The sequence below is a fragment of the Amblyomma americanum genome, chromosome 10 (genome assembly GCF_052857255.1).
Source record: "Amblyomma americanum isolate KBUSLIRL-KWMA chromosome 10, ASM5285725v1, whole genome shotgun sequence".
Lineage (NCBI taxonomy): Eukaryota > Metazoa > Arthropoda > Arachnida > Ixodida > Ixodidae > Amblyomma > Amblyomma americanum.
Window position 1 is genome coordinate 91,148,377 of NC_135506.1, and position 27,950 is coordinate 91,176,326.

Consider the following 27,950-nt stretch of genomic DNA (forward strand, 5'->3'; position numbering starts at 1 on the left):
TGCGTCTGGTTCACTCAGGCGCATGAAGAATTAGAGCCCATAGGAGTCTGAAAGCGTACTATAAAATTTTAAGAGCGTTAGGTCTTACCCGTAATGTTTCTCGATTTCTTGGGGTCGGCTACCACCACCCTTCGGCGTACAATTTTCTAATTAAGAGGAATTCAAGATGGTGGCCCCATTGTAAATCGATATAGCAATCCAATTTTTGACTGATTAGTGACGTCATTGGTATATATAATTGGTGATTGACGGTTGATGCCACTGAGATATCCAATTAATAATTGATTGGTGACGTCTCTTATAAGTCAAAGATGCCAAATTCGTATATCCATCGGTGTACCTAACTTTAATCTCAATCATGTCATTCCTATAGAGCAAACAAAACGGCCAACTCTCGCTACTTTAACGTCCTCCAGACGGTGGTGGCATCTCTTTATTTTCTAAGTCGAGAGGACCAATCGCCAGCGATGCGCAGACTTCGTGGGCAAACGCTGAACCAATCACAGATAGTGCTAGCACAGCGTTGACCGCGTGGGCGAATGAGCGTACAAGAACTCATCCAGGTCGTGACGACCCCAAAAACCCTCTTTTGTACGCTCGCAGAAGTCTAGAAGGCTATGCTCCCGGCTACGTGCGGCGTCTGAACACTGCTACGACGCGTTGGGGCGCCTCAGGAACAAGCGTTCCGCACGATGACGGCGAAGTTTGGTTGAAGTCAAAGGCAGGGCACATGGTGGGTGCGGTCACAACGCCTCCACTCCACCACTCCCCACCTGACGACGACGAATGCAACATGAAGCAGATGCAGAGGGTGGTCACGTGATGACCGAACGGAGCCACGCGTAGGTCGTGTGCTACATCTTGATAAACTGTAAAGCCACTGCTCAAGAAATGCTCTCCTGCCTACCAGGGTTTCCGTAGCACTGAATGCAATTAATAGAGTTCGCAAGGCTAAAGATAACATTTTTCAAACATAGTGGTTTTCTGTGATAATTGGCTCCATATAATTTGCGGTGACGTCGCAGGCAGCTGTAACCTCGTTTCAGATAGAGAAAACAACATCGCAGTTAGCAGTCCTTAAAGGTTGTTTCCGATGAAATTAGGTTTCCCTACACTGGAAAGACGACTTTTAAAAAATGGAATTTGGAAGAAAAAAAAATGATGCCTATGCATAGTAAATGTGGATACATTTTTTTCACGGTTACTTGAGAGAGCATATGGCAAGTGTCAACAGGAGTGTTTGCCTCGTAAATACTGCTTCATAGCGGGCGTTTAAAATATTAATAAAAGCAGGGAGTCTTTCGGATTAGCCATTAGAAAAATGCGCCGCAAACTAAAGAATTTCATGTTCTATTGTCGACAACGTCACCACAGAAGAAACACCGATCAGAGTTAACTTTACGGGAACTTTGAGACAGGGAATAATTGTGGGAGCTATGAATATTAACTCAATTAAAAAAACGGGGGACAGCAAACGCTGAAACATCTAGAATTTTTCGATTCCCTTCAAATTAAGCAAATCCTTTGCGGCAGAGATTACTGCAGTAATATTTGTAGTGAGAAATATTTATGCATCAACAGTAGCCTTACAGGCTTTTGTGCCGATTTTGTTGCACGGAGCAATGGCGGACAAGTGCCATGAATACCTACGCAAAAGTATATCCCTCATTTACAACGGCGCATCAGCCGCCACATCTGACGCACAACGCCACGCCACTAATTTGGCGGTTACGAGTCTGGAACCTGCTTCGTCCTCTTTCGACACTTGATGCGGCACCTGCAAGGCTGCTTTTGTTGGTGACAAATTGTGACAGCGTTGTGCGTGTGCGTGTTATGCCTTTTTCCCCTTCTCTCTTCCTCCTTTTCTCCCCCTAATCCCTCTAACCCAGTGCAGGGTAGCCAACCGGAACCCCTTTCTGGTTAACATCCCTGTCCTTCCTTCCTCATCTTTATTTATCTATCTATATCTGTCCTGTTGGTGATAACTTGGAGTGTCTCAGAACGCAGTTTTCATGAACGGGAAATAGCTTTTACGTTGTTGGATCGATAAGCTTCGGGAGGGGTGACAGAAGTGCATCAAGGATGGTGGGGGAGGGGCTCGAATAAAGAACCCAAGCGCGATCCCAAAATAAGTTCTTGTACATAAGGCGTACGAGATATTTCACACCTCCCAGTGCTTTTTTTTAATGTAGAGAGCTGCTTAGTGGTCGCCGCAAAAAGCCGTTGTATTCGGTCCCTCTTCATAATTGATTATGGATTTCATAATTAACTTATCGCTTTCAAGCACGATTCTTTGCGAAGCACATTCTAGTGAATTGTACGTGTTGTATGACTGTACTGTTTCAGCCAAGTTTACCAACAGAAAGGTACGTCAGAATGAGAGAAACCACGAGCTTTTCTTCATAGAAGTACAGTGAAGCTCTTGGAAGACTCGTTGAAGTCGCTCGCTGAGTCCTGAAGGGTGTGGACTTGAATTTCATTGTTAAATGATTTTACACACTAACGCTGCTAAATAATCCACGCAGCCCAGTTCAGAAACCAACCCCGCAACTCTATATTTTCCTAAAATGCTGCCCACAAGTTCCACTAATACCATGGAGGTGACATCTCCTTGCGTTGGAGACTGTCTACTCATATTTATGCTTCATGTCGTTTCGCTATGTTTCTGAGTAGCACAATAGTTCACTAGCGGCTGCAAGGAAGTACAAAAAGTTTAGTATCTAAAAACATAAAAAGCATTGTACCTGTTGACATACGTACTGGAAGCTAAGATGTTAACGTTGCGAAATGCCTCTATTGGAAAGGGCTAACGTCCCCGATAAACGCTAATATTGTGCCTGTTCCGACCGCAGCGGTGGCCGAGTGGTTGAGCATCCTACTCGCATGCGGGAGGTGCGGGGTTCGATCCCCAGTGCCGCCGGGTACCCACCGGTGACACAGTGGGCACAAGCTTTCCCCTGGCCCGGTGCTCGTCTAATGAGGGTGAAATGCTTGTAAAATTAGTCTTTGGCTCCACCTTCAGTAATCAAAGATACCTTGTGCCATGGCGCTCATTGGCCATAGGCGCTCTTGCGCCATAGAAATCCATCATCATCATTGTGACAATTCTGCGTTAAACTGTGGCGAATCCATCCACGGCTTCCTTTAAAGGGCGGTTTTGAGACTGAGAATTTATTGTATTTCATTAAATTCCTTACATACAACATCAGTACTTTATCGATCCACCACCGAATATTTGCGCAGCACTCGATTGGTGCACAGACTAGCGCCGAAAGTATTAACAACCTCAAATAATCTGCGAAAGTGCATACTTGGCTTGAAGTCCATGGGCTGCATCTTTTTTGGTAGCCAATCGGCGTTACTGCTGCAGTTAGTTGCTATTATTTCGACGCGGTACGGAAGCGAAACAAGCGGCCAGGATACCAGCGCCTGCTAGCAGAGCTCCACCGACAGCCCCCGGTATTATGACCCGCTCCACCACCTCCTCCGCTTGAGGCTCGCAGAGAGTTATCTGTATACCAAGCTCGCGTAGGAAGCGCTCGGCCGATTTTTGGCAGTTGTTCTTCGTCAGGTGGTAGCTGCCAGAGGCGCTCATCTTCTTCACCACCGTCTCGATGCGCGCCTGAGGGATCCTGTGCTCACCGAGGTGCCTCTGAAAACGAACAGAAAGCGGCAGGTTCACAACTGGCGCTTGAGGCTACCTCACTGTGTCTACGTGTCGAAGCAATAGGCCAACGGAGATAGCAAAATGTTCTTTTAACATGAACTAGGGAACTCTATTCGTCTGTTGCCCTCTCCTCTAATATGACATCCTTAACACAACTGGATAGGAGCAACACATAGATGTGCTCGCGTTGAGGGCCTCCTCTCTCCGGATGTATAGGATGCTTGGTTTGGGAGAGTGGTGTGAGATCTTGGACCTTAACGACCATGTGTAGGTGTATTCCGGCATCGTATTGATTTGATGCGTAGCTCCCAGAACGAGGGCGGGGAAAGTGTCTATGATTCCCCTGTACACATTCTGTGTACGTAGGCTCATTAATGGGTGTTCATAATAGTACGCCAGATAAAATGGTCCCCTCTTCACTAGTCAAGCTTGTGCGGGCAGTGTATGGAAGAGCCGTTTGTTTTTGAGGCTCCTAGAAGTCAGCCATAATTTTTTTTTTTCGCGCGGGCGCTTGTGATCTTCCTGCGGATCAGAAGTTCCAGGGAAGAGGGTGGGAGCTCTGGAAGCATATCGTGGTAGAACAAATGCTATTGAGTGGCTTTCCGTTTATTGACACCCTCGTCTCCCTCTCGTACCTTTTTATAAGGGCAGTGGAGAGAACACGCTAGAAGTTGGAACCTCCTTCAGCACATCCGGATTGTTCGAGTCGAGTAGCCTATTTACCAGAACCCAGTGCGTTCAGAAGGAGGCTCCGTATTTGCAGTTGTATTCTTCGTCCAGCGACGTTAATATTTGAAACCAAGCCAGAAAATAGAAGTGTTAAAGCTTGACTCTTAATGTGCGAAACGTGCACTCAGAATAGGCGAAGGAGATATTTAGAGTAACATCTCTCAGCCAACAAAACACAAGCACAAATTTAAGCAAGGGACTGTGCTACACAAGCATGGCCGTTAAGAGCACAATGAGAGGCGGACACTCGCGAGTGATTTTATTCGGAATAAATCAGATACCTATATCTTGATGTGTCTTGCAAATGATTCTCTAAGTGCGTGCCAAAAACATGCGTTCTTTTAAAGGGAAAGCATTTCCTGGCTCATGAGTGGCGCGACAGGAAGCTGTGGACAAAAGTTTTGGACAGAAGCGGTAGAGAGCGTGGGTCTACAAGAACTGCATTAAAATGCAGTCGTAGCGCCATCGTGCATAACCCCCTCAAAACCGCCCTCGCAATCTACGACGCTTGGTTAGCAGATGGCGCGAAGGAAGTCGCATAGGCATAGAGTTCCTTACTATTACCTAGAGGGAAAGCTGGCAGCACTGCACGTCAGCCACCATGGGCGCTCCAAGCATCATGGGGCGATGAGCTACTTGGTGCCGGAGAGTCCGTTTTTTTTTCAGGAACACAGAGTGGTATTACTGAGATGGTCGATTCTGTCCACGGCGCAACCCGCGCACGGAAGACTTCGGCACAAACGTAGTGCGCAAAAGCCATAGTAGCGAAAACGCAGCAGCACACGACGTCTATAAAAGGTTTTTGTTTTCCGAAGTGCCACTAAAAATCCTCTTAAGGTCTTTAGGCGACCGCTTTTAAAACATATTTCTTTTTAAAAGTGCGCCTGTTAAGCACTAAATATTGGCTTTTGTGGTCTGCAATACTTGTTCAATAGGAGAACAAGCCAACGCTTATTTTGGGCAAACTTTACGTTTACGTGCTTTTCTGCTCGTTTGTTGCAATTTGTAGACAGGGTATTAAACGATAGGGCATTCTTGATTCTCGAACAGCGTTTGTTTTTCATAACATTTGGCCTAAAGTTGTGGTTCTGCAGTCGGTGGCTCTCCGCCCCATGATGCTCAGAGCGCCCATGGTGGCTGAGGTCGTCTCGAATATGCTCCATGGATGCAAACGTCCATAGGCGAGGCGCTAGCTTTACCTCCAGTTAATAGTAAGAAACTCTATGCGCGTATGTTAGATGATGGAGGCGATATGTCGGACGCGTTTAAAGGAGAAAGGACGCGCAGAGAAATGGTTTTACATTATTACTGCACCTATGTAGACTAAAGCGCTCCACTGCAGTTCTTTTTATAGAATTTGATAAAAGCAGCACAAATGTTGTCATCTCTCTTCTTCATTATGAAAAAAAAAACGTAAGCAAGCTAAAGTGCCATCTGTTCACGAATTCGCCTGGAAATTTATGCTCTTACAGGCAAAGGTCGGCACAAGTTCTCACGCGCCGCCAAATAAAATGCTGCGTAGAGCAAGTGCAAATTAGTCCCTTTTCATTCGTTTATCGAATACCGGTGCTCCCTGTGTCGTTCATTTATACATGGGCCCATTTGGCGAAACTAAATTTTCCCACCGGTCAGGGCAATTTCATACACCACCCAAACCGAACACCTGACGAACTGAGTGGCGTGACATTTCATGCATTCTTTATCGCTCCTTTCTTCGGAGGCGATTCGGGGTCACAATGCGTGTGGCAGGGAATACATACTGCACACCGTAGAGATTGGCTACATTGTCGACATTGTGGGACACCGTATGAATATAGCGGACAGCCTCCAGTCTAATTTTTTTTACTCGACTGTCAACTTCCTAAGGTGTTCTAGCCTTCAATACCTGCAGGAGCTTCTCCGCAGAACCACTACGGCGAGACAGTGAAGCCAGCATTCAGCATCCGACCAACCTGATTGTTGAGGCTGTGATGCGCCAGGCGAGAACATAAATGTTTCAAACCTCTCCTGACGAAGAAAGTACCAATGGCCCGTTTTACCGTCCCGGAATTAGCGGATTCAAATAGCTACAGGTCTTTTGGAACACATGGATAATACATCCAGCACGTCTGACGTGGTGTTAAAGTCAGGCTAGTAACTAAAAAATGCAATCTATTCTGAACAGGTAATTCTTGAGGGGTTACCAGGTTACGATCAATGCTGGCCAAAAGAGTACCAACAACTACAGTCACCACACAAGGACTGATGCAAATATCCTCGCGATGAACAAGGTTCTGGTTGTCAGAAGTCACAAAGTTTGACTCAAAACAAAATTCAAGCAGCTTCATAATATTGCACAGGGTCAAACGTCTGGTGCTTTGAAAACTAACGACACCATTTCCTTCAATGCGAGACCTATCGACACGAAGCAGGGCAGCATTAAGAATAGAAAAGAAAAAGATTTTTGTAACTATCTAGACGACGCAACCCAAAGATAATTGACGCTGTAGGAAGGAAACCACATCGCCATTGTTCTTTGTTGCGAATGGGTCTTTATACCAACGCCTTTAAACACATCGGGAAAAAGGGGCCAATCTCCCGTTGCCAGGTACCCTCTCAGTCACTTGTCATCGAAAGGGCTTATAAAGTTTGTAGGTTTCTCACAGAAAAAAAAAACATTACTGTTTGTAGTTAGTAACAACGCTCGTCAATCAATCCAAAGACATGTCCTTGCAGAGTTATATTGCTTGAGCTTTTTCCTTGGAAGCCTGCGCTGTATTCGGCGCAGGGTTCTTTGTGACAGCTTTAGTGGCGTGTCGTTAAACATCCCAAACAGTGGTAAGACCAACCCTCCACCCTAGTCTGCTAGCAGAACGATCAACCCGTTTTCTTCAAAAAAGGAGGCAACCTCATGCACATTCATTTTCAAGCTTGATCATCCTTTGCTCGCACAAATCTGACGACTGGTAGTAGTCTGCAGCAGGCAGTCAAGACTATCTAGAAGAGACTTTTGACGGTCCTTGTCGTTTTCTCTGCGCTCCAACTGCCACTTTAAAGACAGAAGCTCGTGCTCTGGTACAGTAGGTTCCATGCTGAACTTCGGTCCCTTTTTTAGCACATCGGTTATTTTGGTTGGAGTTTGACGTCAGCAAATGCTATAACAGCACCGGCATATCCTTTTTGCTTACGCCTGTTCTTAGGAAGGCGCAGGAAAAGGCACTTCGACCTTTTAAAGCATGCCGGCCCACTACACACATCACCAGTGAAGCCCCTATACGAGGTACAAACGTTAGTTGTGCAACGAATTTACGTACCAATAAACGCATTCATATTGCTTGCTATCAGAGCACGATTCGATGGAAAACGGTGTTAAATGCGCCCGAAGTGGAAGTTTGAGACCAAGAAATCCGGCCGGATATTGTGCCCGGTACACTTTCACCTTCTTTGAATTCACAAGTCATCATTATATTTTTCTTCTTTCTGCGAACCTCCTACTGGAATTTACAGAAAAAGCGAACTGTAATATGCACTGAGGTCTATAAAACTAGCTCCACAGGGACTGGTACTCGAACAGAACAGTTCACGGTCACATGAAAGTCGCTCTATGCACGCTGTCATAGACTGGCTGACCAGCAACAATGCACCGTCTTGGCCTTCTTGGGGTAAGAAATTAGACATTTCGGCGTCTCGTAGAGTGAGAACGTGCGTCATATGCATTAGCATATTAAAAGTCTGGCAACGCATCAGTCTGTAAAACAATTATGTATCTCTATGAATCCTTGCAAACACCAAGTTACTGTGTTCCCAAGGAGACCGGAGCTCCATACTGTGAGCTTCACATATATTTCACGTTTTACCATATTTAATTGGAAGACTTGCAAAAATGCAGGTGTTGTTGCCAATTAAGCTTTGTTCGTAGAAACCAACCATTAGAAACCAGCAACCACGTTCATTGTGAGGGAATAAACATAAGCACCATTAACAACAATATACTTAAGTCCTTTGTAACGGGAGAGTGAGCGTGTATGAAATTGTTTCATGTATTTAGAAATGCTCTTTCCATTGTAAAATTGTTGTGCTACCATGGCTGCCTTGTATATATTGACTTTTATTTGTGGCTCGAGAATGAGTGTATATTGTTTTTTGTATTGCATATACGTACTGACTGTTACACTTTCTAATGTATAAAGATGTATATTTCTAAATCTTCCACTGTGTATGCCTTGTAAATAGGGGGCTCGAAGCTCATCAAGTGGAAACTGCCACTTTTTTCTTCGAGCCCTCCTCGTCCTCCGTTAATCTTTTTCTGAGGAGGAAATAAAAGATTGATTGATTGATTGATTGATTGAGCTTGACGCTATAGTTTCGATGGAATGGTATACACTTTTTTTTTCTTTTAGCTGACCTATATTCTCTTGAGATACATAGATACATTCTTCCGTTTTAGTGCGGAGGTGCAAAGGAATAGGAATGCTGGCCGAAAGTTGTTAAAATGTAGACGCTTTGGTTCTCGTACGGAAGCCTTGTTCATTCAACGAAAAGCCTTAAACCAAGACAAAACAAACTGCGACGCAGTAATCAACCGAAGCCTCTCCTTTGCGCTTGTAGGCGGAAGGTTATCGTCGTTGTAATTTAATGTTGTTGCTTTTTTCATTATCAGGGACTCGAGATATGAGAGGGAGAGTCAGTTCTTTTCTGTTCTGATTATTGATGTTTCATCCCAAGTGATAATGTGTGTCGCGGCTGCCATCTGCTCGGCAAGCACGTTAGAGCCAGTCTTTTCACTGATGATGTCCTATTTGTGTTCCCTGAATCGCCGTTTGAAGTTCCCGCTCTCGCCTCGGTCGGAATGGTCGCAGTGTGCGGAGGAATTCTATAAATTACGCCAGGAAACTTTTCTTTCTGTAGTCAGTCATTTAAGGCCAGCAACGCGTTCCTAAGCTTGCACGCTGAGGCGTGAGTGACATGAATACCGTAAGTGAGCAGTGCACCGACCAAAGACTCGCTGACGCTCCGTACATAAGGGAAGGCGGCTTGGGTGCGGCAAGGAAGACGAACCGATTGTGCTGGGCGTGATGACACCTTTAGATCGGTACTCAGAGAGATAACTCTTTAATGAAAAACAGAGATTTTAGCCGGCGTGAATATTCGCTGACATGATGCTCGGCGTAGGGGAGGGAGTTCGGGAGTAAAGATAGAACAAGGAAGTGCTTGGGACGCCGCAATCCATGACCTCTCGGTGCACTGTGGTAGGTGAGAAACCCAATATTCAAATCTTGAGCATACTTTTTCGTCACGTCGGACGATCGAAGAAGGTACATATCGCTTTTGGTACACCGAAAAACAGAAAGAACAGCCGTATGCCCTTTATGCAGATATTGAACGAAAGGCGGCCGCAACATGTCTCAATCAAGAAGTGCAACAAAGGAAGACTGCCAGAAGGCTCGTCCTCGACACTGAACCGAATGAATTCTTCAGTGCTGTTCATGTGGTTTGTGAAAGCAGCCAAGCGTTCCTTTTGATTTTGCAGAAAAATAGTCGACGGATTGTACACAGACCTTTGGCTGTGGCTCGAATGCTGCCATCGCCCTATCTGTAATAGTTTCATGTTGAAGTTGGCGGTTGTTACCAAGACAGCCGGACCCATGATGGCCCCGTAAAACTCTTTGTAACTGCAACCTGAAAGACAGAGTATGAATTCTGCATGCAGAACTGTAACAGCTTTGGAAGCTGCGATGCGTCGACAGGGGTTCTCTAGCACAGTTCTTCGTCGTACTTTCGCGCTGACTGGTGCTCGTTCACTCAGATCCGCCAGAACACTAGTGAACAGCGACTTGATATGCAAGGGCACAGTAATTTTGTCGCAATCTGCCCATACCGTTTCGGTGAAATATAAAGGGTTACGTATTGAATGAGTGTGTTTAGGACCGGTAATGCCTTATACAAGTAGCGCGACAGGCGGCATAAGGGCGAACGTACAAAATCTACTCTCGGTTGCATCACGACACTGCTTATGAATACTCGGGAGGGCATGTAAAGGTGGTTCAGATCCAATAAAGGAGCTTAAAGTGCAACGACTTGTGCTGCGGTAGAACAAATCGGAACGCAGCCGTAAGAAGACTCTGCAAGTCTCCTTCTATTTTGAGTCTAAGGGTCCCTCTTGAGCCGCACGTGTGTATTGCCGACTTGCATAACTTTCCTCCAAGAGGTTCACAGCACCGCCATGGGCGCAACTATCTCGAGTGACAACCGCCAACTTTATCATGGAAGCTTCAAAAGACCGTTAACTGGCCTTGTTCCAGTTGTGACCAACAGATTTCTACGATACATAAATGCTTCTGCAGTATCGAAAAGCACGCATTGTCTGCTATCAGAAACCACGTTAGCAGCACAGAAGACTTAATATAGTTCAGTTTCGAGGAGCATGGCGCATGCCATGTTTCATTTTTGGACATATACATTGAGCGACATAGATGCCACCTTTCGTTCAATGTCTGCAGAAAGGACCCATACACACAGGCCGGCATCTTCATTTCAATTCTGTTCATCCGATGTGCCACAAGCGTTCTGAGACTGCTTCCATTATCCAGGGTGCCAAATAAAATTTGAAGCTGCAGCTTCTGACCTATGCTAAGTGCGCCGAGAGCTCAACAAATGCACCTACTCAAGTACTTCTTGGATACCGTTCTACCAGAGGTCATCGCGCCCTTCAGAACCGTTTTGTCCTCCTTGCCAAGCCGGAACTAAGATCACTTATGTACAAGGCGTGAGCGAGTCTTTAGTGTTTGATGTAGCACATCGCAAATGCATTTCCATCGCGCTTCAGCGCGAATATTAGTTCACGATTGGTGGCCGTTAAAGTCAAACGAAAAGAAACATGTTTCTCGCACTCTCTAAAGCACCCGATGCAAAGAGCGAGTATACTTACATAGGTGAGATGGGGAACTTCGAAAGACGATGAGGGGATCACAAGAACGACGTCAAATATAAAAAAAATTGGCGGTGGTTTAGCTCTGGTTAAACCGGGAGTGACGCGATAGTAACAGCTGGCTGAGTGGAATTTGGTCACGTGACAAACCTCGTGACGAACCACGTGATCAGCCACGGCGCTGCGCCGCCGGCAGCTGCTCCGCACCACGAGACAAACCACATGAGAGCGTGGCGGCGCCGCCACGCTGAAGGCTCGAAATGCTACCGTAATGTAGCTATCGCTACAAAAAGACTGAATATTGCGGAAAGAGGGGAAATGGCGGCACACAATAACCTGGCTGCGCACAATGAGATGGCTGCCACTGTTACGTCTGGAGTCCCTGATAAACCTGACAGCAGAAACAAAACAGTGTATTTCAACAGCAGTAATCTTCCACCTACGCATGCAAGGTGCCTGGACACATTACTGCGACGCTCTTATATGCTTCGTGATTTGGGACGCATGAACAAATGCCTAACATTTTTTACAACTGGTCACCATTCCTTTTCAATACAGCATGAATCTACGATCCGACCAGACAAGCTGTCGTCAAACCTTATTTATATTTCTTTAGTGTGGTGGCTGCCGCTGCAGGTTTCTTTTTTGTTCCAGTTATTGACGGTCTGTCGTTATTTGGCGTTCACAAGTAGATGTTGCTGTGCACTCCTCCAACATAGCTTGCCAGCTGCTTACTTTGCTTCCCTCAAGCACTACAGTATATATTTTCTTAAATCACTGCTTTTAACTGTATTTTGTAGCGTACATAACGGTAGCATTTCCAGCCTTCTGCGTTGTGGCGCCGCCACACTGTGGCTGCGCCGCCACGCTTTCACGTTGTTGGTCACGTGGTGCGGAGCAGCTGCCAGCGGCACGGGGCCAAGGCTGATCACGTGGTTCGTCACGTGGTTCGTCACGTGACCAGGTTACACTCAGCCAGCTGTAGCAATCGCGTCACCCCAGGTTTAACCGGAGCTAAACCACCGCCAATTTTTTCTCCGCACGCATTATTGTCTTAGTATGCGCTTCCAGTACTCACCTTGTACGGATACACCTCCTCCAAAACTTTCCTGCTCTTCCATGTGCTGCGTCCGGTCAAATCTCCTGCATGGTCCATGTCGGCATCGCAGACGAACACTTGCGGGCCGTCGTAGTCGAACGCCACCAGCCAGTGCTTTTCCCAGCTATGTCCAGTCACTGACCGCGAAGAAGAGGCGAAGAAAGAAAGGGCCCGCGACCCGGGCTGCTGGATTGGCGTGCTGCAGAGGTACACGTTGCAGAGGTCTGAAGATCGCGTAGAATCGGACATCTTCACGTGACCCGTCCACAGGCTGTGCCCCTCTAGAAAGACGATAGCTGGAGATTGGGCTCTTAATGACAGGGCTTGAAGAACTTTTCACAGCAGGTCTCCTGTGGTGTGGACGGGAAAACGAGATAAAAATGCACAAAGCATAATTTCGCGGTTGTGCTATTCAAGTACGTTTTTCACCAAAAAACCAATGCATGTTTCGATAATTTAAAACCAACAAGACACCGTACAATCCACGTTTTGAATCTTCCACGTCATAACGTGAAGTGGCTCTTCTTGTCTTGTTTCTCTAAAATTTTGCGTAGAACAATGTGCATGCATTTGGAATTTTACGGATTGATCTTTAGGAACATACCTCTAGGTCAGTAGATGCGCAGAAAAAAATAATGTCTGTGCCACAAATGAGGGCTGTTTGGTAAAATGGCGAAAGTGTTTTCATTATTTTTTTCATGCTTCTATACTCGGCCACAATTGGACTACAGAATGCATTGAGAAATTTTTTCCAGCGACGCAAAAAATACAAGCAAATAAATAAAGGACTACAGGGAACAGTACAGGAAAAGAAGATCCCAAACCACGGATTGAAGAGCAGTAGATTTGTTAACGCCGGCCAGAAAATGAATAGTTCAACGGGACGGCCCGGATGGCGTCGCATTCTGGCATATCCCACCATAGACATGAAGCAGGAGACGAGACAGCGCATCCTGTATTATAGTGCCTCTCAATCATCATCATCATCATCATCATTATTATCAGCCAGACTATACGCACCGCAGAACAAAGGCCTCTCTTATACCTCTCCAATTAACCCTGTCCTGTGCCATATGCGCCCGCCTTATCCCCTCAAAATTCTTAATCTCATCCGCCGATCTAATTTGCTGCCGCCACCTGCTGCGCTTTACTTCACTTGGAATCTGGTGTGTTGCCAATAAGGATCATCAATTATGTTGCCTTCGCATTACATGCCCTGCACAAGCCCATTTCTTCCCATTGATTTCGACTAGGTAGTAATTAACCCACGTGTGTTCCATCACCCACTAAGCCCGCTTCCGGTCTATTAAAGTTACACCTATCATTTTGTCTTTCCATACCCTGCCAAATGCGCTCCACGCAGTTTTTATTCTTCTCCGTATCTCCCTATCTTCGGTCAATGCCTGCCCTAAGTAGACGTATTTCCTTAGCACTTCCTTCAGCGCGCTACCATTTTTAAACTGCTGTTTTCTTCGGCGAGTGTGAACATTACTTTGGTTTTCTGTATATTAATCTTTAGATAAACAATACTGCTCTGTCTGTCTATCTAATGGATCATGTTTTGCAGTTCAGCATCTCCTTAGTGACTTAGCAACGCGATATCATAAACGAATCGCTGATTTCTAAGGAATTCTCCGGTGACTCTTATCCTCAACCACTCCCGATACAGGCCTCTGCACACCTCCTGTATTCATCTATATATCTCCTTACTTGACACTCTTTCGTATTGGAAATTTATTCCTGACTTTATGCAGGACTATCTGAGCTGTGCAACCGCTGTGGATATGTTCAAGTATTTTTGATAAGGCTCTTGTACACGCGGATTCCGCAGTGCCTGCAGGACTGCTAAAGTTTCAACTGAATCAGCACACACGGAATGTCACAGCTTTCTCGTAATCAATAAAGGCTATATATAGAGGTTGATTATATTCTTGGCATTTCTCTATCACCTGAGTTGCAGTGTGAATGGGGTCTGTTGTGGAATATCCTCTACAAAAGCCTGCCTGGTCATTTGGGTCGTCGAAATCTAAGGTTGTCTTGATTCTATTAAGTATTGCTTTAGTAAATACCTTGTAGGCAACAGATAGTAAGCTGATCAGTCTGTAATTTTTCAAGCCCTTCACGTATCCTTTCTTAAGAATTATTATTGTGTTAGCGTTCTGCAGAGCTTCTGGTACGCTCGAGGTCATAAGGCATTGCGTATACAAGGTAGCCAGTCTTCGTACCACAATCTCCCCTCCGTCCTCCAACTGATCTGACGTTACCTTATTCTTACCAGCTGCTTTCCCCCTTTTCGTTGCTTCTGTAGCTTTCTTTACTTCCTCTTTAGTTATGGTCAGATCAAGAGAAGCAACGCGGACGTATTGTCCACCGTCCATTCTCAAGGTGGCATGCTGCGGCGAGCTCCCGCATAACGCGCCAGTCGGGTGCACCGCATTGATCTTCCGCAGCAACCGCGACGCGCCGCGGTCGGCTGGCTTCCTGCAGAATATAGGCATCCGGAACTTGTGTTAGTACAGAGCGCTCTACGTCAGGTGATACGAACACGGTTGGCGAGGTTGGACAGCCACCGCCATAGCTTAGCTGGCAGAGCCCCGTACGCTATAAACGGAAATCGTGGCTGCCGATCCTACTGGCACGATGTGGTTGTATTTCCTTTCTAATGTTTATGCGAAAGCAGTAATCTGGAGGTTCAGAGCCTAGTGAAATCCACTATTGTATGTTCGAGAAGCTGGCCTAGAGTTAGCGCTCCGGCCTTCGTTTTGTTCTTGCTGCGTCTAAAGAGATGCAACATACCAACGATGAGGGATTGGTCATAATTTCGTGGAGATTCGAACAGTAGAAAAAAATCTTCCAGATTTACCTCAAGTGGCTCATCAATAAAAATAGAGAAATTTGAAAAACAAACAACGAATTATGAGAGATTTTCATTTCATTTATTTTATTCTCAGGGCTTTCGCAGTAAAGAGGGGCAATTGGAATGAACATAGAGGAAACAAAGAAACACGGACTAAACTAAATTAATTTTAAAGGAATAATCATAATATATAAATTTTGAGAGAAGTAAAGGCAACGAAGAGTTAACACGAATTCTCGGTGACGAACCTGCGAAGAAGCTCACATCACTGCTAAAGGCCACACCCTTTAAAGGTTGCACCGAAGGAGAGGGAGACATGAAAAGTAAACGGCAGCCATTACTGAGCAAGGGGAATTTGCAAAACGTTATCTCTATGCCATGAAAACTGCCGACAGGAGAGGATTAAATGGTCTAAGGATTCAACGTCCCCGCATGACGCACATAATTTCGGCAGCGTGAACCATGAACGGCGTAAATAAAGGAATCGGCAGCGGAACAGCGTGATGGAAACCTTACATTGCATTCACGCACATGAAGGAATGTTCTGTGGGAACTTCAATTGCTCATAGTCCGCTGTATCAAGGATGGGCTCATGGCTCAGGTTCTGGTGTACTTGGAAACGTTCATATCGGGACGTGGTCAGGAGGCTACGGTTTGGAAGGACGCAGAAAACAGGCCCATTGATGGCTTTTGCTGAGAAATTGGCCGTCGAATTTGAATAATGCTATAGTGTCCTGGAATCCACTGAAATCAAACTTCATGCTCAAGAAAGGGCACAAAGTGCCTTAGGGACCGGTAAAAAAGACGCGCTGCTAAGACTGAGGTACAGTCCGAGGAAATGATTACGTGTTATAGCGGGGAATTTTTTGAAGGACCAAACGAACAGCGACAAATTCAGGCGGAATTAATTGACGTATAATCAGAGACCGGGATGGAATAACTTCAATCTATTGCGTGGGGATAAACACTTACTGCTGCGTTTTCGCCATGTTGAGTGCCATCTGTGAAAGAAAATACTTGGCTCGGATTCTGGAACAGATGTTCTTCCAGGAGACCATTTAGCACACTGCCAGTCAAGTTCTTTGCACGCTGCTGCAGCGTATGGTCAAAGCAAACAGCAGGAGCAGCTGACACAATGCTAATGCATTGCACGGACCTAAGCGAGACTTTAATCCTAGACAACAGGTAGACTGTAAACGCAGCAGGTAGCATTGCGGCCAATGTTTCTCTAGAAACAAAGCTCGGTTAGTCAAAAAATTGGTGGAGCCACTCCAGGCATAGGCTCAAGTCCCTTCAAGGTGGTGCGCAATGTGAGGAGCCGGTCGCGAGTGTTCATGTCTCGTACGCGGGCTTCCAGAAAGAGGGCACAATTTCCCACCGATTTTGGAAAACCTAGGTGAAGCCGTAGAGCGCGCCTCTCCAAAAACACCAGGTATTGAAATTTGCATCTAGGAAAAGCGGAGAACAGAACGCGGCCGAACTATACAATTGGTTTTACATAATGCCGAGAGAAATATAAGAGTGTTTCTGCAGTGTTTGCACACACGAAATTTCTTACTGCTGATTGCCGTCAGGTGACCGAGAGCCCGCTCACCTTTCGGAACAATACTTTTCATACGAGGTAGTTTGTCTTAATCAGGGTCGTATATTACGCCTGAATATTTTATGGACTCATTTTGTGCGATTTGGGTGCCACCATACAGCAGACAGATACGAAGAGGGGACGCCAGTGGATAAACAAGAACGGAAGGTATGTTAACGTTAAGAATTGATTGTAACTTGTACAGCATTGAGGTAGGCTCCCAGGGCATTGAGGTATAGTTGCAATAGCCAGTGCCGTGAATGAATATCTCTGCTTGATACGTAAAAGGCTATGTCATGCGCATACACATACACTTTGATGTCAACACTAATAGATATGTCCCGCGTGAGTGTGTTAAAGAGGAAATGTGACAGTACCTGTCCCTGAGGCACACCTGTAGTCTGCGAAAAGGTTTTTTCGAAATAAAGAAAGCGTCAGAAAAGGAAAATTTAATCTTTTAGGAATTGCTCTGCCCATGCAAGAGCGTAAAAAGCTGGCCGAATGTCGTCAAGCTTCCCAAGTAGATCAAGTGATCGGCCCAATATTGGAGATGTATTGGTAAACGCTGGTGCTACATAGGACCAATGTGAAACTTTCCTGTTCCAATATTAGGCCAATTACGTGTGCTGCTTTTGTTGTTCAACACTATTGAATTCTGTACAGCCTTGCAGCCCTAATTCGGCTTTCCGAATCTAAAGGAGCAGTCCAGATCGAGCACTCTCGTCAAAACCCTAAGCGAGAAGCACTAAGGCTTGTAATGCCAAAATGTGATTATTAGACGGCTGTGAACAGTGCGTTCAATAAGTTTTCCTAAATTAGACAACGGGGAAATTTGCCGAATGTAATTGATTGCAAAACCCTTGTTAGGTTCTTTAAGAAGTAAAATTATTTTCGCTATTTTCCATTCAGGAGGGAGCCAAGCTGTCTCAAGGGACACATTAAAAATATGTAATACATCAGAGGTAAAGTCTTAAACAAGAGACTTCAAAATACTGATACCGACCTCGCTGCATTCAGGAGCTGCAGGTTTGAGGTCAGAAACTATTAAAAGTAATTCAGAGGGTCGAGCCGCAGTGTAGTCTGCGCGCGGTGTGGGTAGGACGAACGGAACCACCAACCGCGATTGAAAGCCCAGAGTAAAGCGTTTCGCTATCTGGTCAAGTTGATTTTGTGCTTCCCGGGGCGGTAACATAAGTGAATTTTACATGAGAGCACGGCGAATTGTGGCTGCATTCCATGAACCGATACAAAGCTATGAGATTATTTGTGGGGAATAGATTACTGCTCAAATTCTTATTGTGCTCCTCCTTCCTTCGCCTTATGAATGCTCCTTTTAAAGACGCCGCGAAAAATTTGTAATTTGTCCAATTCAGCGGGCAGTGATTACGACAGAGACTCTTCCAGGCAGCTATTCTATTTCGATATGTTCTCTCACACTCATAATTCCACCACAGAGAGAGCTGATTATTTTTCACTAAAGATTGCACTATCAACACAGAACGCTCAGTGGCGACTTACATGGAAGTGAAAGCTTGTTGAGCAGGATCCATGTTATCAAATGATGCAATCGAGGAGAAAGAGGATTGCAGAAGTTTTCTGAAAAGTGCGCGGTTGACGAATTTCTGTAAAAAAAAGTCGCGCTAAGGGGACAGGCTACTATGATGAAAAGTTATCGGTAAATGATTACAGGAAGTGCCACAACCCACTGCAGACCACGAAGAGAACTTAACTCCGTTCGCTGCCAATGTTAAGTCAATGACGGACTGAGAATCGGCACGCATGTGACTAACTCCTGAACTGTTGCACCTGCGTACGTTCCTTGCCAAAGAAGCTGCCCACATTCATCTGTACGGAAATTCCAAATTACGCGATGAGAACTGAAATCGCCAGCTAATGCCACTCTGAAGTTAGAGCGCAAATATTGTTTAAATAATCTGTGCTTTAGTCACCTGAAGAAATGTAGACTTTATCAACAGTAAGTTTAGCACAATGTGGAATTGCGATAACAACAGCCAACAGTTAGGAGTCACATCTTAGAATGTGGTGTGACACATGCGCCCGATGAAATATAATAGATGAAATTAATGTTAAATAGCAACCACCCCGGCCATAATTGCGATCGGCTCGGAATACTCGACAATATTTAAGAGGGAATGGCCTAATAGGAGTAAGCCAAGTTTCTTGATATAAAATTGTCTGGTTCGAATTGGGAGATAAGGTTCTGTAAATCTTGAAAAGAAGATGCAACTGAACAACAATTGCATTGAAGTTTTTTAACCCTGCCATGGTTACTGTAAAAGCAGAGAGGCTGTTACAGCCTTCTTTAGCACATCAGATTTATGTGGATTTAGGGGGGAACATTTCTTGCTTTTGTTATTTGGGTGGCAGTCTTCGATTCAGTGGAAGGAGCTCAATGTTTCTGGAAAGGGCTCGCCATCTGGAAGTCCGAAGTGCAAACGGTAGAGAGGCCGGTATCCCCGGCGTCATGTAAAGGCACAGACGAGGACGCAGCAGGAATAGGAAGGAGTCTGGGGAGAGTCACCAGGGATTCTATGGGAAGGACTATTTGGTAGAGCGGGAAAACCAGCAGGCGAAGGAGCAAAACTGACTAGAAATGACCTTTGAGAGTGGCTCAGTGAAGGTAGCCAACATAGGATCCGCAACGCCTGCTAGCGCCTTCTCAACGGCTGAGTCCAGAGACTCAATCAGTACTGCTTCGGAATCAGACCCAAAGACCTAGTAAGGCCCGCATAACGATGCCTTTTCCTGTCTAATAGTTCATAGGCATCAGTTCCGGAGCACCTTCTCTGCTGAAAGACGTCCAACACACTCTGCTCATCAGAACATTTGGGACAGCCGGCATCATCAGCGGGATGAACGCCGCGACAGAGATTGCATAGATCTTCAAATGTCTGATGAATAGTTGTCGCCGCAAAGTCGGTAATCCATCGCAGATTTGCAAGCTTCGTTGCTATGAGCAAAGGGCCAGCAATTTTTGAATTTGAAAGAACGAGGCTGAAGTGATTCGAAACGGTATACCATGGGTCAAACTTTAAGCTCAGGGGGGCACGGATATCCTGAAAATGTTATCACGAGCTCTGTCGGTACACGAGAACCATCTGTATCTCTGGTACAGCGGAATACCGATAATACACCAACACAAGCGTCCTTAAAACCCTCACGCAATTCCTGAGGAGAGGCCGATGGGTCCACTCCGCGGGTGATGCCTTTTGAACAAGCGAGTTGCTCTGGTATTAAGGACTACCCAAAAACGACGCGCATGATGTGCAATGCAGGAAGTACGCCATGCACTGCACATCCGAGGCTCGGCGCAGAATGCCCTTCCGGCCGAAATGACGCACATCAGAGATCTCCAGGTGGCGGCCGGTAATAGCCTTCAGCTGCCTTCAGCTCCGTCTACAGTAGGAATAAGCGCCACTGGAATGTCACTGACGCCGATCCGTCCGAATGATTGCAGAGGCGAAATTTGGCCCAGCAGGCTGGCGAACCAGAGGGCCGTACTCCAAGCCGGGGACGCTAGAGACATAGATCGAAGCCTAAGATGACATTTAACCTGACTACAGTTTCAGCGATAAAAAACAGCACCTGGCCATAACTTCAGCACGTGAAAGGACCCACCGTAGAACAGAGAAGAGGGAGTCCAGTGGAGGCAACAAGGTCGAATACAAGAAGAGTGGCGGGAGCCGGCAGGTTCGGGTCGGCGGTCTTCTTTTTCACGTCAGTAAATATGGCATATACCTACGCGGGGAGATTGGCCAAGGTACAGTGGAAAATGCCAATGAAGTATTTTCGCGAGGTAAAATAGACGTGAGAAGACTGAATCAACATAAAAATTTGAAAAATTCAAATGAAAAAGAAATATGAATTATCAGGAATAGAATTAAGGATTTTTGGACATGCGACAGAATTTTGTATACAGCTAACATGGTAATCGATCAATTGCACTTATGTTATCATGAAGGTAGCCGCAAACACTGCTTAACGGGAATCCCTGTGCGCTCGCACCGAACGAGAGAAGAACTGGAAAAGACAGAGGGTTCGTAACCTGGGAAAGAGGGACCTCCATATACTGCTTTCCCTGAGCAGCGAACCGCCGGAAAGAGAGGAGAATGCTTTCCTTTTAATTTGTGGAGTCGATCAATAATCTTTTCTGCCTGTTTGATGGGGTTATAATCTCTCAAGCAACTGTAGCTATGAAGGGTGTCGGTGGAGGTGTAAGTGATCCTGGTGTTCGGTTGCTGGCGTTATAGACGCGGGTTAGACCTCGACCGCGAGGGTCGTTATTGGATGGAGGCGAAATGCCAGAGACTCGCGCACTGTGCGATGTCAGTGGACTTTAAGGAACCCAGGGTTGTCTATATCCCATAGAACAGGCAGGAAAGATCATCGATCGACTTCATAAATTAAAAGGAAAACATTCTTCTTTGCATCTCTTGGATTTGGTGGCTGTTAACTTCGCTCTTAAAAATGTCCTAACAAGTTCCTCATTTTCATACACTTTTCTGCTCAGTTATTTTAGCGCAGTAAACAGAGGCTATTCAGTAATAAAAATACCTGTTTTTTGGCTGACAATTTACATGATCACAGCAATATCGGCGATCCATCTCGCAATTTATTCTTCTTCTTCGTCGTTCGTAAGGCATGGCATTCCGCAACACTGCCTGCTCTTCGTCGTCTTCTACGTGACATTAAATCCGGAGGCTCAGAGCATAGCAATATCGTCTAGTGTATCTCCTACAAGCTGGCCTAGCGCGAGCGGTCAGTCCCGTGGCACTACCCGCTGATCGTCGTCTTCTGCGTAGCAAAAATAAATCCATTCTTCCGCACTGAGTCAGACATTGCAAAAATTCTCTGTAGATTATTTAACCCACCATCTTCCTGGTAGGTGATGATCACATTGCTGATTTTCCATTGACCAACCGCTGCTATGGTGGCTAAGTGATCCTGGTGTTGGGTTGCTGACGCTATAGACGCGTGTTAGATCTCGACTGCGACGGTCATCATTCGCTGGAGGCGAAAAGAGAGTCGCGCACTGTGCAATGTCAGTACACTTTAAAAAACCCCAGGTGGACTAAATTATCGAAAATTGAATTACGGTGCCCCTAATAGCCACAGTCGATTTGGGACATTAAAACCTTATAAACCAGACAGAAAAGATCATTGATCGACCCCACAAATTAAAAAGAAAACATTCTGCTATGCAAATCTAGGTGTTGGTGGCTGTTGACTTTGCTCATATGTCCTAACGAGTCCCTCATTTCTGTACACTTTGCTGCTCAGGTATTTTAGCGTAGTAAGCAAAGGCTTATAGAAATATGCAGTACTCAACAGATCTGTTTTTAGCTGATAATTTTCATGATCACCGCAATTTGCATTTTCTTGATCATCCATCTGATCTCCGAAGCACGAAAGCGTGAGTACCTTGTGACTGTTATACTAGAACCGTTATGGATTCAACAGGAATGTCAGGAAAAATACTTGAACCCTTTCATATATTTCAACGCTGTGAAGATAAACGACATATTGTGCTGAAGAGAATATGGCGCATATTCTTTTAATGATTTCGCTTTACCGACGTGCGTTATTCACAAAAATATGCTCATCCCCCTTGCGGCGCCATACTGACGAGAGCAACTTGTACAGACGTCCACAAACTTGTCTAGAACGCACCAGCAACGTTATGTATTGAATGTTAATGGCAAAAACCCTTCTCGCTGGGCTGGGTGTAGCTTTGTGGTTGCCGGCATGTAAACTATGATTTATGCGTCCATGTTTGCACAATAATGCAGTGTTTTCATCTCTATGCCCCTCTCAAGAACGCCCCTGCATTTCCAGGTGCGAGAGTGAAGTTGTCTAGACAGACGTGTAGGCGTATGTAACACAGCGAGGTGGTATCTAGCCTGATCATTCTTGGCGGATTAAAATAAATTGCAAGGAATCTCTGCAGGGGCTTTCAAACGCTATGCTTATAAAAGAGCAACCCAATTCATTCAGCTTTAGACAGTTCGTAGTGGAGACTTCTGGCGTTACTCACTTGCAGTGATGCCGCAGTAAAGGCTGTTGCAATTCAGAAACCTGTCCTTGTTATACCTACGGAGTGTCGGTTGATGAACGCGGTACCGTTCCGTACGCTTGTTGAAACCTGTCACTAGAAGCAGGCTCGTAGTAGTGCTTGTTGACCCCCACCGCTTACAGAGACAGCAAGATAGTGGTCTCCCCCTGCAGGCAATTCGTATGAGACATCAAGTTCCTGGTTTCGCCTCGCTGATGCAATGCATCGAAGAAGCGGTGCGGCAGGAGATAGCGAAGGTTGCACCGGGGAGTGATAGGGCTATGAGGAAGAGCCTGATCTTAGGGCAAGATAAAAGCCCCGGGAGAAAGGGCAGTTAAAATCTGTGGCTTTGCAGACGCTAGACGGTGGGAACTCTTTAATGTTAAAAAAATGCATCAGATAGGTGATAACACCGGTTTTGATGGCTTTCAAGTATCTGAGCAATGATTATCTCAAGAGGTGTAGACGTGGCTGCCACAGTTTGACCCCAAATATGACCTTCCGGCGGCTGTCTGATGCCCTGCACTCCATGAAACAAAGCGTGTCAAACAGCAGGAGAGCCAGGCCTTGATTACTGCGTTCCTTTATCTTAGGCGCTCTTTGTGTCCGGGTTGCTGGCGCGAATTTTTCAAACAGTGCGGGTGTTCTTGAGGCTTGGCGTACTCCACAGCTGCTGTTGGCGTGGAAGTAGCACGTAACATGAGCTATGTGTGCTTCTTCTCTATGCTAACCTGTCTCTAATGAAATAAAATTTAAATCAGGAACGAATTTCTTAGACGGGTAGGCTTGGTGCTGCGTCTAATTTTGTGCCTGAAGCCAATATATACCATTGCGGCCATGTAACTGGCGACTGGTTCCAGCCCCCTAGAAGCAGTTCAATCGTTGGTAAAATAAGTACAAAGCGTCGTAAACACGGATAAAGATATTTCCTTTGCTCTTTATAGGCTCCGTATTCGTAGCGGAAGAACCCTGCACTGTCCTCTGAAATCAACGGTATTCAGCTCAAAACCACTTCGCCTTGCTGGCGCGCGTGTGGTCTTGTTTTGAGAAAATCGAATGGTGCATTATGTTTTTTTTCACTCGCTTAGCTAGTACACACTAGAGTCTGTTAGCACGAAATGAAGGTTCCCTTAAGCACTGCAACCCACATATGGAGAGCACATTCTTTAATTCGACGGGTAGTTCCGTTACCATGTTTAATAGAGAGTCAGAAAAGCGATATCTTTGCTCTTGGAACAGAGTGCTTCTTTTCAGGTCATATGCCCATAGCAACATTTCCAATAAGTGTACTAGAAAGAATTAAGAAAATTCAAGGAATTTCGAAAATAAACGTTCAGTATGGCGAATGCCTCAGCGGATGGTTATTTTCAAAGCTTTGGCAACATGCGACAAAAGAATTCACTTGAATCAACGCGAAGTGGAGTTATAATGCTCACGTGAAACAGCTGGCCAGCTTCGATCATTTGAACCCTGCCATTGCCCAAGTTTGTAAAATAGAACCTGGCTCGAGTCACTACAGAATTCACCTAACCGCCTACGAATTCCACTGAAGTATAAAGAAGCTTCATATTCAGCGAAAAAAAAGGACTCTAACACATGGTGCGCCACAAGTTCTCTGCATTACTGCAGACGCGCTGCGTCGTTTTGAGGCGAAAGCCTGTAATGGCTGTTCGTTGTCTGTCCGTCGGCCCGTTCGTCCGGCCTTCTGTTCGACCTACCGGCGGTCCGTCCGGCTAAAATTACGGACGGAGTAAATAAAAATAAAAAATAATAAAGAGTAAAATATGACACAAAAATATTGACACTAAACACCAAAACATGACACTACACAGAACAAATGAAAACAGAAAAAAATGCAATGCCTACAGGCGCCGTGGAAAAAACCGCGTTCTAAAAAGTTAAATGCATTTCGCAATCTTGAACGCAAGCAGACTAAAGTCCCCTCAGTGCCCTGAGACAGAATTGCCCTCAAGTTTGTGCGAATTGCTAACCAGTATTATTGCCTTAAATGCATTTTCGGTAAATGCCTCTAGGTCAAAGACCTTGGCGTGAAGGCCTTTAGGAAAGGCCACACGACGAACAACTTCATACAAACCGCCGCTTTAACCAAGCTAGCGTGTCACATCCGGCTATCACTTCCGGTTAGGTTGGGGGCATAACCGCCCCCCCCCCCGCACACACACACACACACACACCCGCCCCTTACTGAATGCTTACTGAATTTTTCAGACCTCTTTCACGGTCAACGATGACAACGCCGGGTTTCGTTGCTGATAAGCCATATAAGGCGCTTCGCATTAATAATGTGTTCCTCCCTCCTCGTCAATCGGCCGCTGCTTCCGAAGGCTATCATTTGGTTGCATGGCAGCGACACAAGCATTGGTCGTTCTTTGTTGGTCGTGCTGTTCACTGGTCGAAACTGCCGCAGGTAACTGTTGTCGCCTTTTCTGAGCTGTTCTTCAAATCGACGCGGCCAACTTCTTTTTTCACTTTATGTAGCGTCAGTTCCCGCGTTTCTGTCCCTTTGCCTCATTTTTCGGTTCCGCGTCTAAGCTTTTTGCCTTTAGGTCAACGCAATAGTGCCCTTAAGCCACTGATTTATGCAAGTGAAAATGCTTACTGAATAAATGCACACCTGTATTCCGATGACAGCCAAATCGCTACCGCTTCCGAAAATTTTTAGACTGTTCATAGATATTTGTCTTTAAAGTATATTGATTCCTACAGAGAAATCCAATAGATTAGACTATAGACAATACAATTCCTATACGCAATATATATATATATATATATATATATATATATATATATATATATATATATATATATATATATATATATATATATATATATATATATATATAATAATAATAATATATATAAAGTAGGCTTAGCAACGATAGGAATACCTGAAAGTAGGAGATTTCAGAGCAGTTTTCAGATGTTGTATTGCACCTGCGATGTCATCTCTTCGGGCTGAACAACCAAATTCATCTTAGTACAGGTTGTGAAAGTATGTAGCGTTATTTCTAAGGCGATCTATATTTAAAAACACCTACGCATGGGAGGGACTCCTCGCTGCGGGTGAAGAACGGGAGCGTTGCCCATAGAAACGACTAGAAGCAAAACTTTCCGAAATATTTTTCTCGTTTCACAGAGTACTCATGGAGGCGGCTGTTTGTTAAAGGAGTACAGGCACCTAATTTTGGTGGCATGCATTCTTCTCTGCATTGACGCGGCAGACGTTACCGTGTGTGAATCTCCATGTGATATGCGCCTAGGACCGATAAATAGTTTATAATCAGATTTTTTCTGTCCTACTGTTTCGGTTTCAAAAGCCGAAAGACGGTTATTACCTCAAAGACTGCTTCTGTGTCACGTGAGGCATGAAAAAACGTCCATATAATCGCTGATTCATTGTTATAACTTACTGTAGTGCTCACGCCAGCCTCTCTCAATTGCCAGAATGACAACGAATGTGGAAGCAGCGATTATATTGCTGTTAACTCAGTGTCTCCCGTGACCTGTAAGCACACGTTGATATCACAGTCCTCATTCGACTGTTGAACCTGAAACAGGACAAAAATAAACGCGATTATAAATTATTTAGCGGTCCCAGCAGAATACCAGGTTGTAATCCGTGTATGAGAATGACTTACGCATTATTACAAACAAGAAAACACGCACCCAGAAGTTAGATGCCTATACTTATTTAACAGTTGGTGATTGCTTTTAAGAAGAGTGTGACAAAGGATGCTACGTACCCTGAGAGGCGCTCTGCCCGCTCGGTGTTACCAGATGTAATGTGCCTCGCATACAAAACTCTTGTTAGACCGGTAATTGAATACGCCAAAATAGTACGCGATCCTTACACCTAATCCAGTAGTCCTAAACTTGATAGTATACAGCGACTTGCGGCAAGGTTTATCTTTTTTTATTTTTTTACCAGAATTCTGTAGGAAAGCTCAACTTCCGTCGCTAGAAGCAAGAACCAAGTATGAAAGATTGAAAATCCTTTTACCTCGTTAGTAGCAACACTCTTAAAATTAACAAATAAGATAACTTTGAAATCAAAACTAATGAAATATCAAGGCATCGCCATAGTAATTTATTCGATTACCGGCCGTACGAAATTTACTTTATTTATTTTTATTATTTTTATTTATGACATACAGCAGGCCGTGAGGTCCAAGCAGGAGTGGATTACAGAAACAGATCACAAATTGAGCATAAATGTAAAAATGCAAACAGAACACGAGCAGCGGGAAATGACATGAAAAGGCAAAAAAAAAAAACAATCTAACACAAGAAGCAGAAAAATAAAGAAAACAAAACTAACAACAATATGATTGTTGTTATGTTGTTTAAAGCGGCAATGACTGAAACTCTCTTCCAGACTCCGCTGATTTGTCAACGTCGCTAACTACTGAATACTTGCAGCAGCTAGATAAGTTTGTGTCTGGCATTAACCCTGACGTTTTCTTTGTTATGCAGCATATACAAAACGCTGTTTCGGTAATGCTTTGCGCATGCTAGCTTGTGGTATTCAAAGCTATCACAAAAGTAACGAATAATCTCTTATACTTTCGTTTGCCACAATTAATGATCGCTTCTTTAGTATATACCTGCCAACAAACCCATCATAACTCCTGTTATTTGCCTTCTGGTATACCTGTGATTAAGGGCAAGGGATTGTGAATGTGGCTTAGACACTTGCGGCAAGACCTGAAAGGTGCTCTTTTTAAAGGGTTGGTGTAAAACACATATTTCAATGCATCCATATCATGGTCAGTTGGATAAAAAAAAATGCCCCATTAGTGAAGAAATTTAAATGTTGTAAGTCTAAGCAAAGAGAACATTTTTGTTATGCCTCCCCCAAGAAAAAAAAGGGGGGGGGGGGTTTCGTGTAGCCAGATATCGCGAGGCTCTTTTTTTGGTGCATGCTCTATCGACTTTAGACCAAAATACAGAAAGAGTTCTCGCAAAAAAGGCTACAGCAGCGGGCGCTGTTCCTTTTCCTGGCTGTGTCATTTGCA

At 45.0% G+C, this 27,950-nt stretch overlaps 1 protein-coding gene across 3 annotated transcripts in view; it reads right to left on the reverse strand.

The window, feature by feature from the left end:
* Positions 1-3,226: 3,226 nt before the first annotated feature.
* The window catches only part of LOC144106508 (uncharacterized), a 55,595-nt gene continuing 30,871 nt past the window's right edge, over positions 3,227-27,950 (reverse strand). For 2 of the 3 annotated variants that reach the window (XM_077639350.1, XM_077639351.1), the window contains exon 4: positions 3,227-3,632. In XM_077639350.1, coding sequence (XP_077495476.1) covers positions 3,371-3,632 — 262 coding nt within the window. In that variant the 3' untranslated portion in view covers positions 3,227-3,370. Of the gene's footprint in view, positions 3,653-12,381; positions 12,740-27,950 lie in introns of those variants that run through there. The other variant, XM_077639349.1, reaches the window with a different exon arrangement.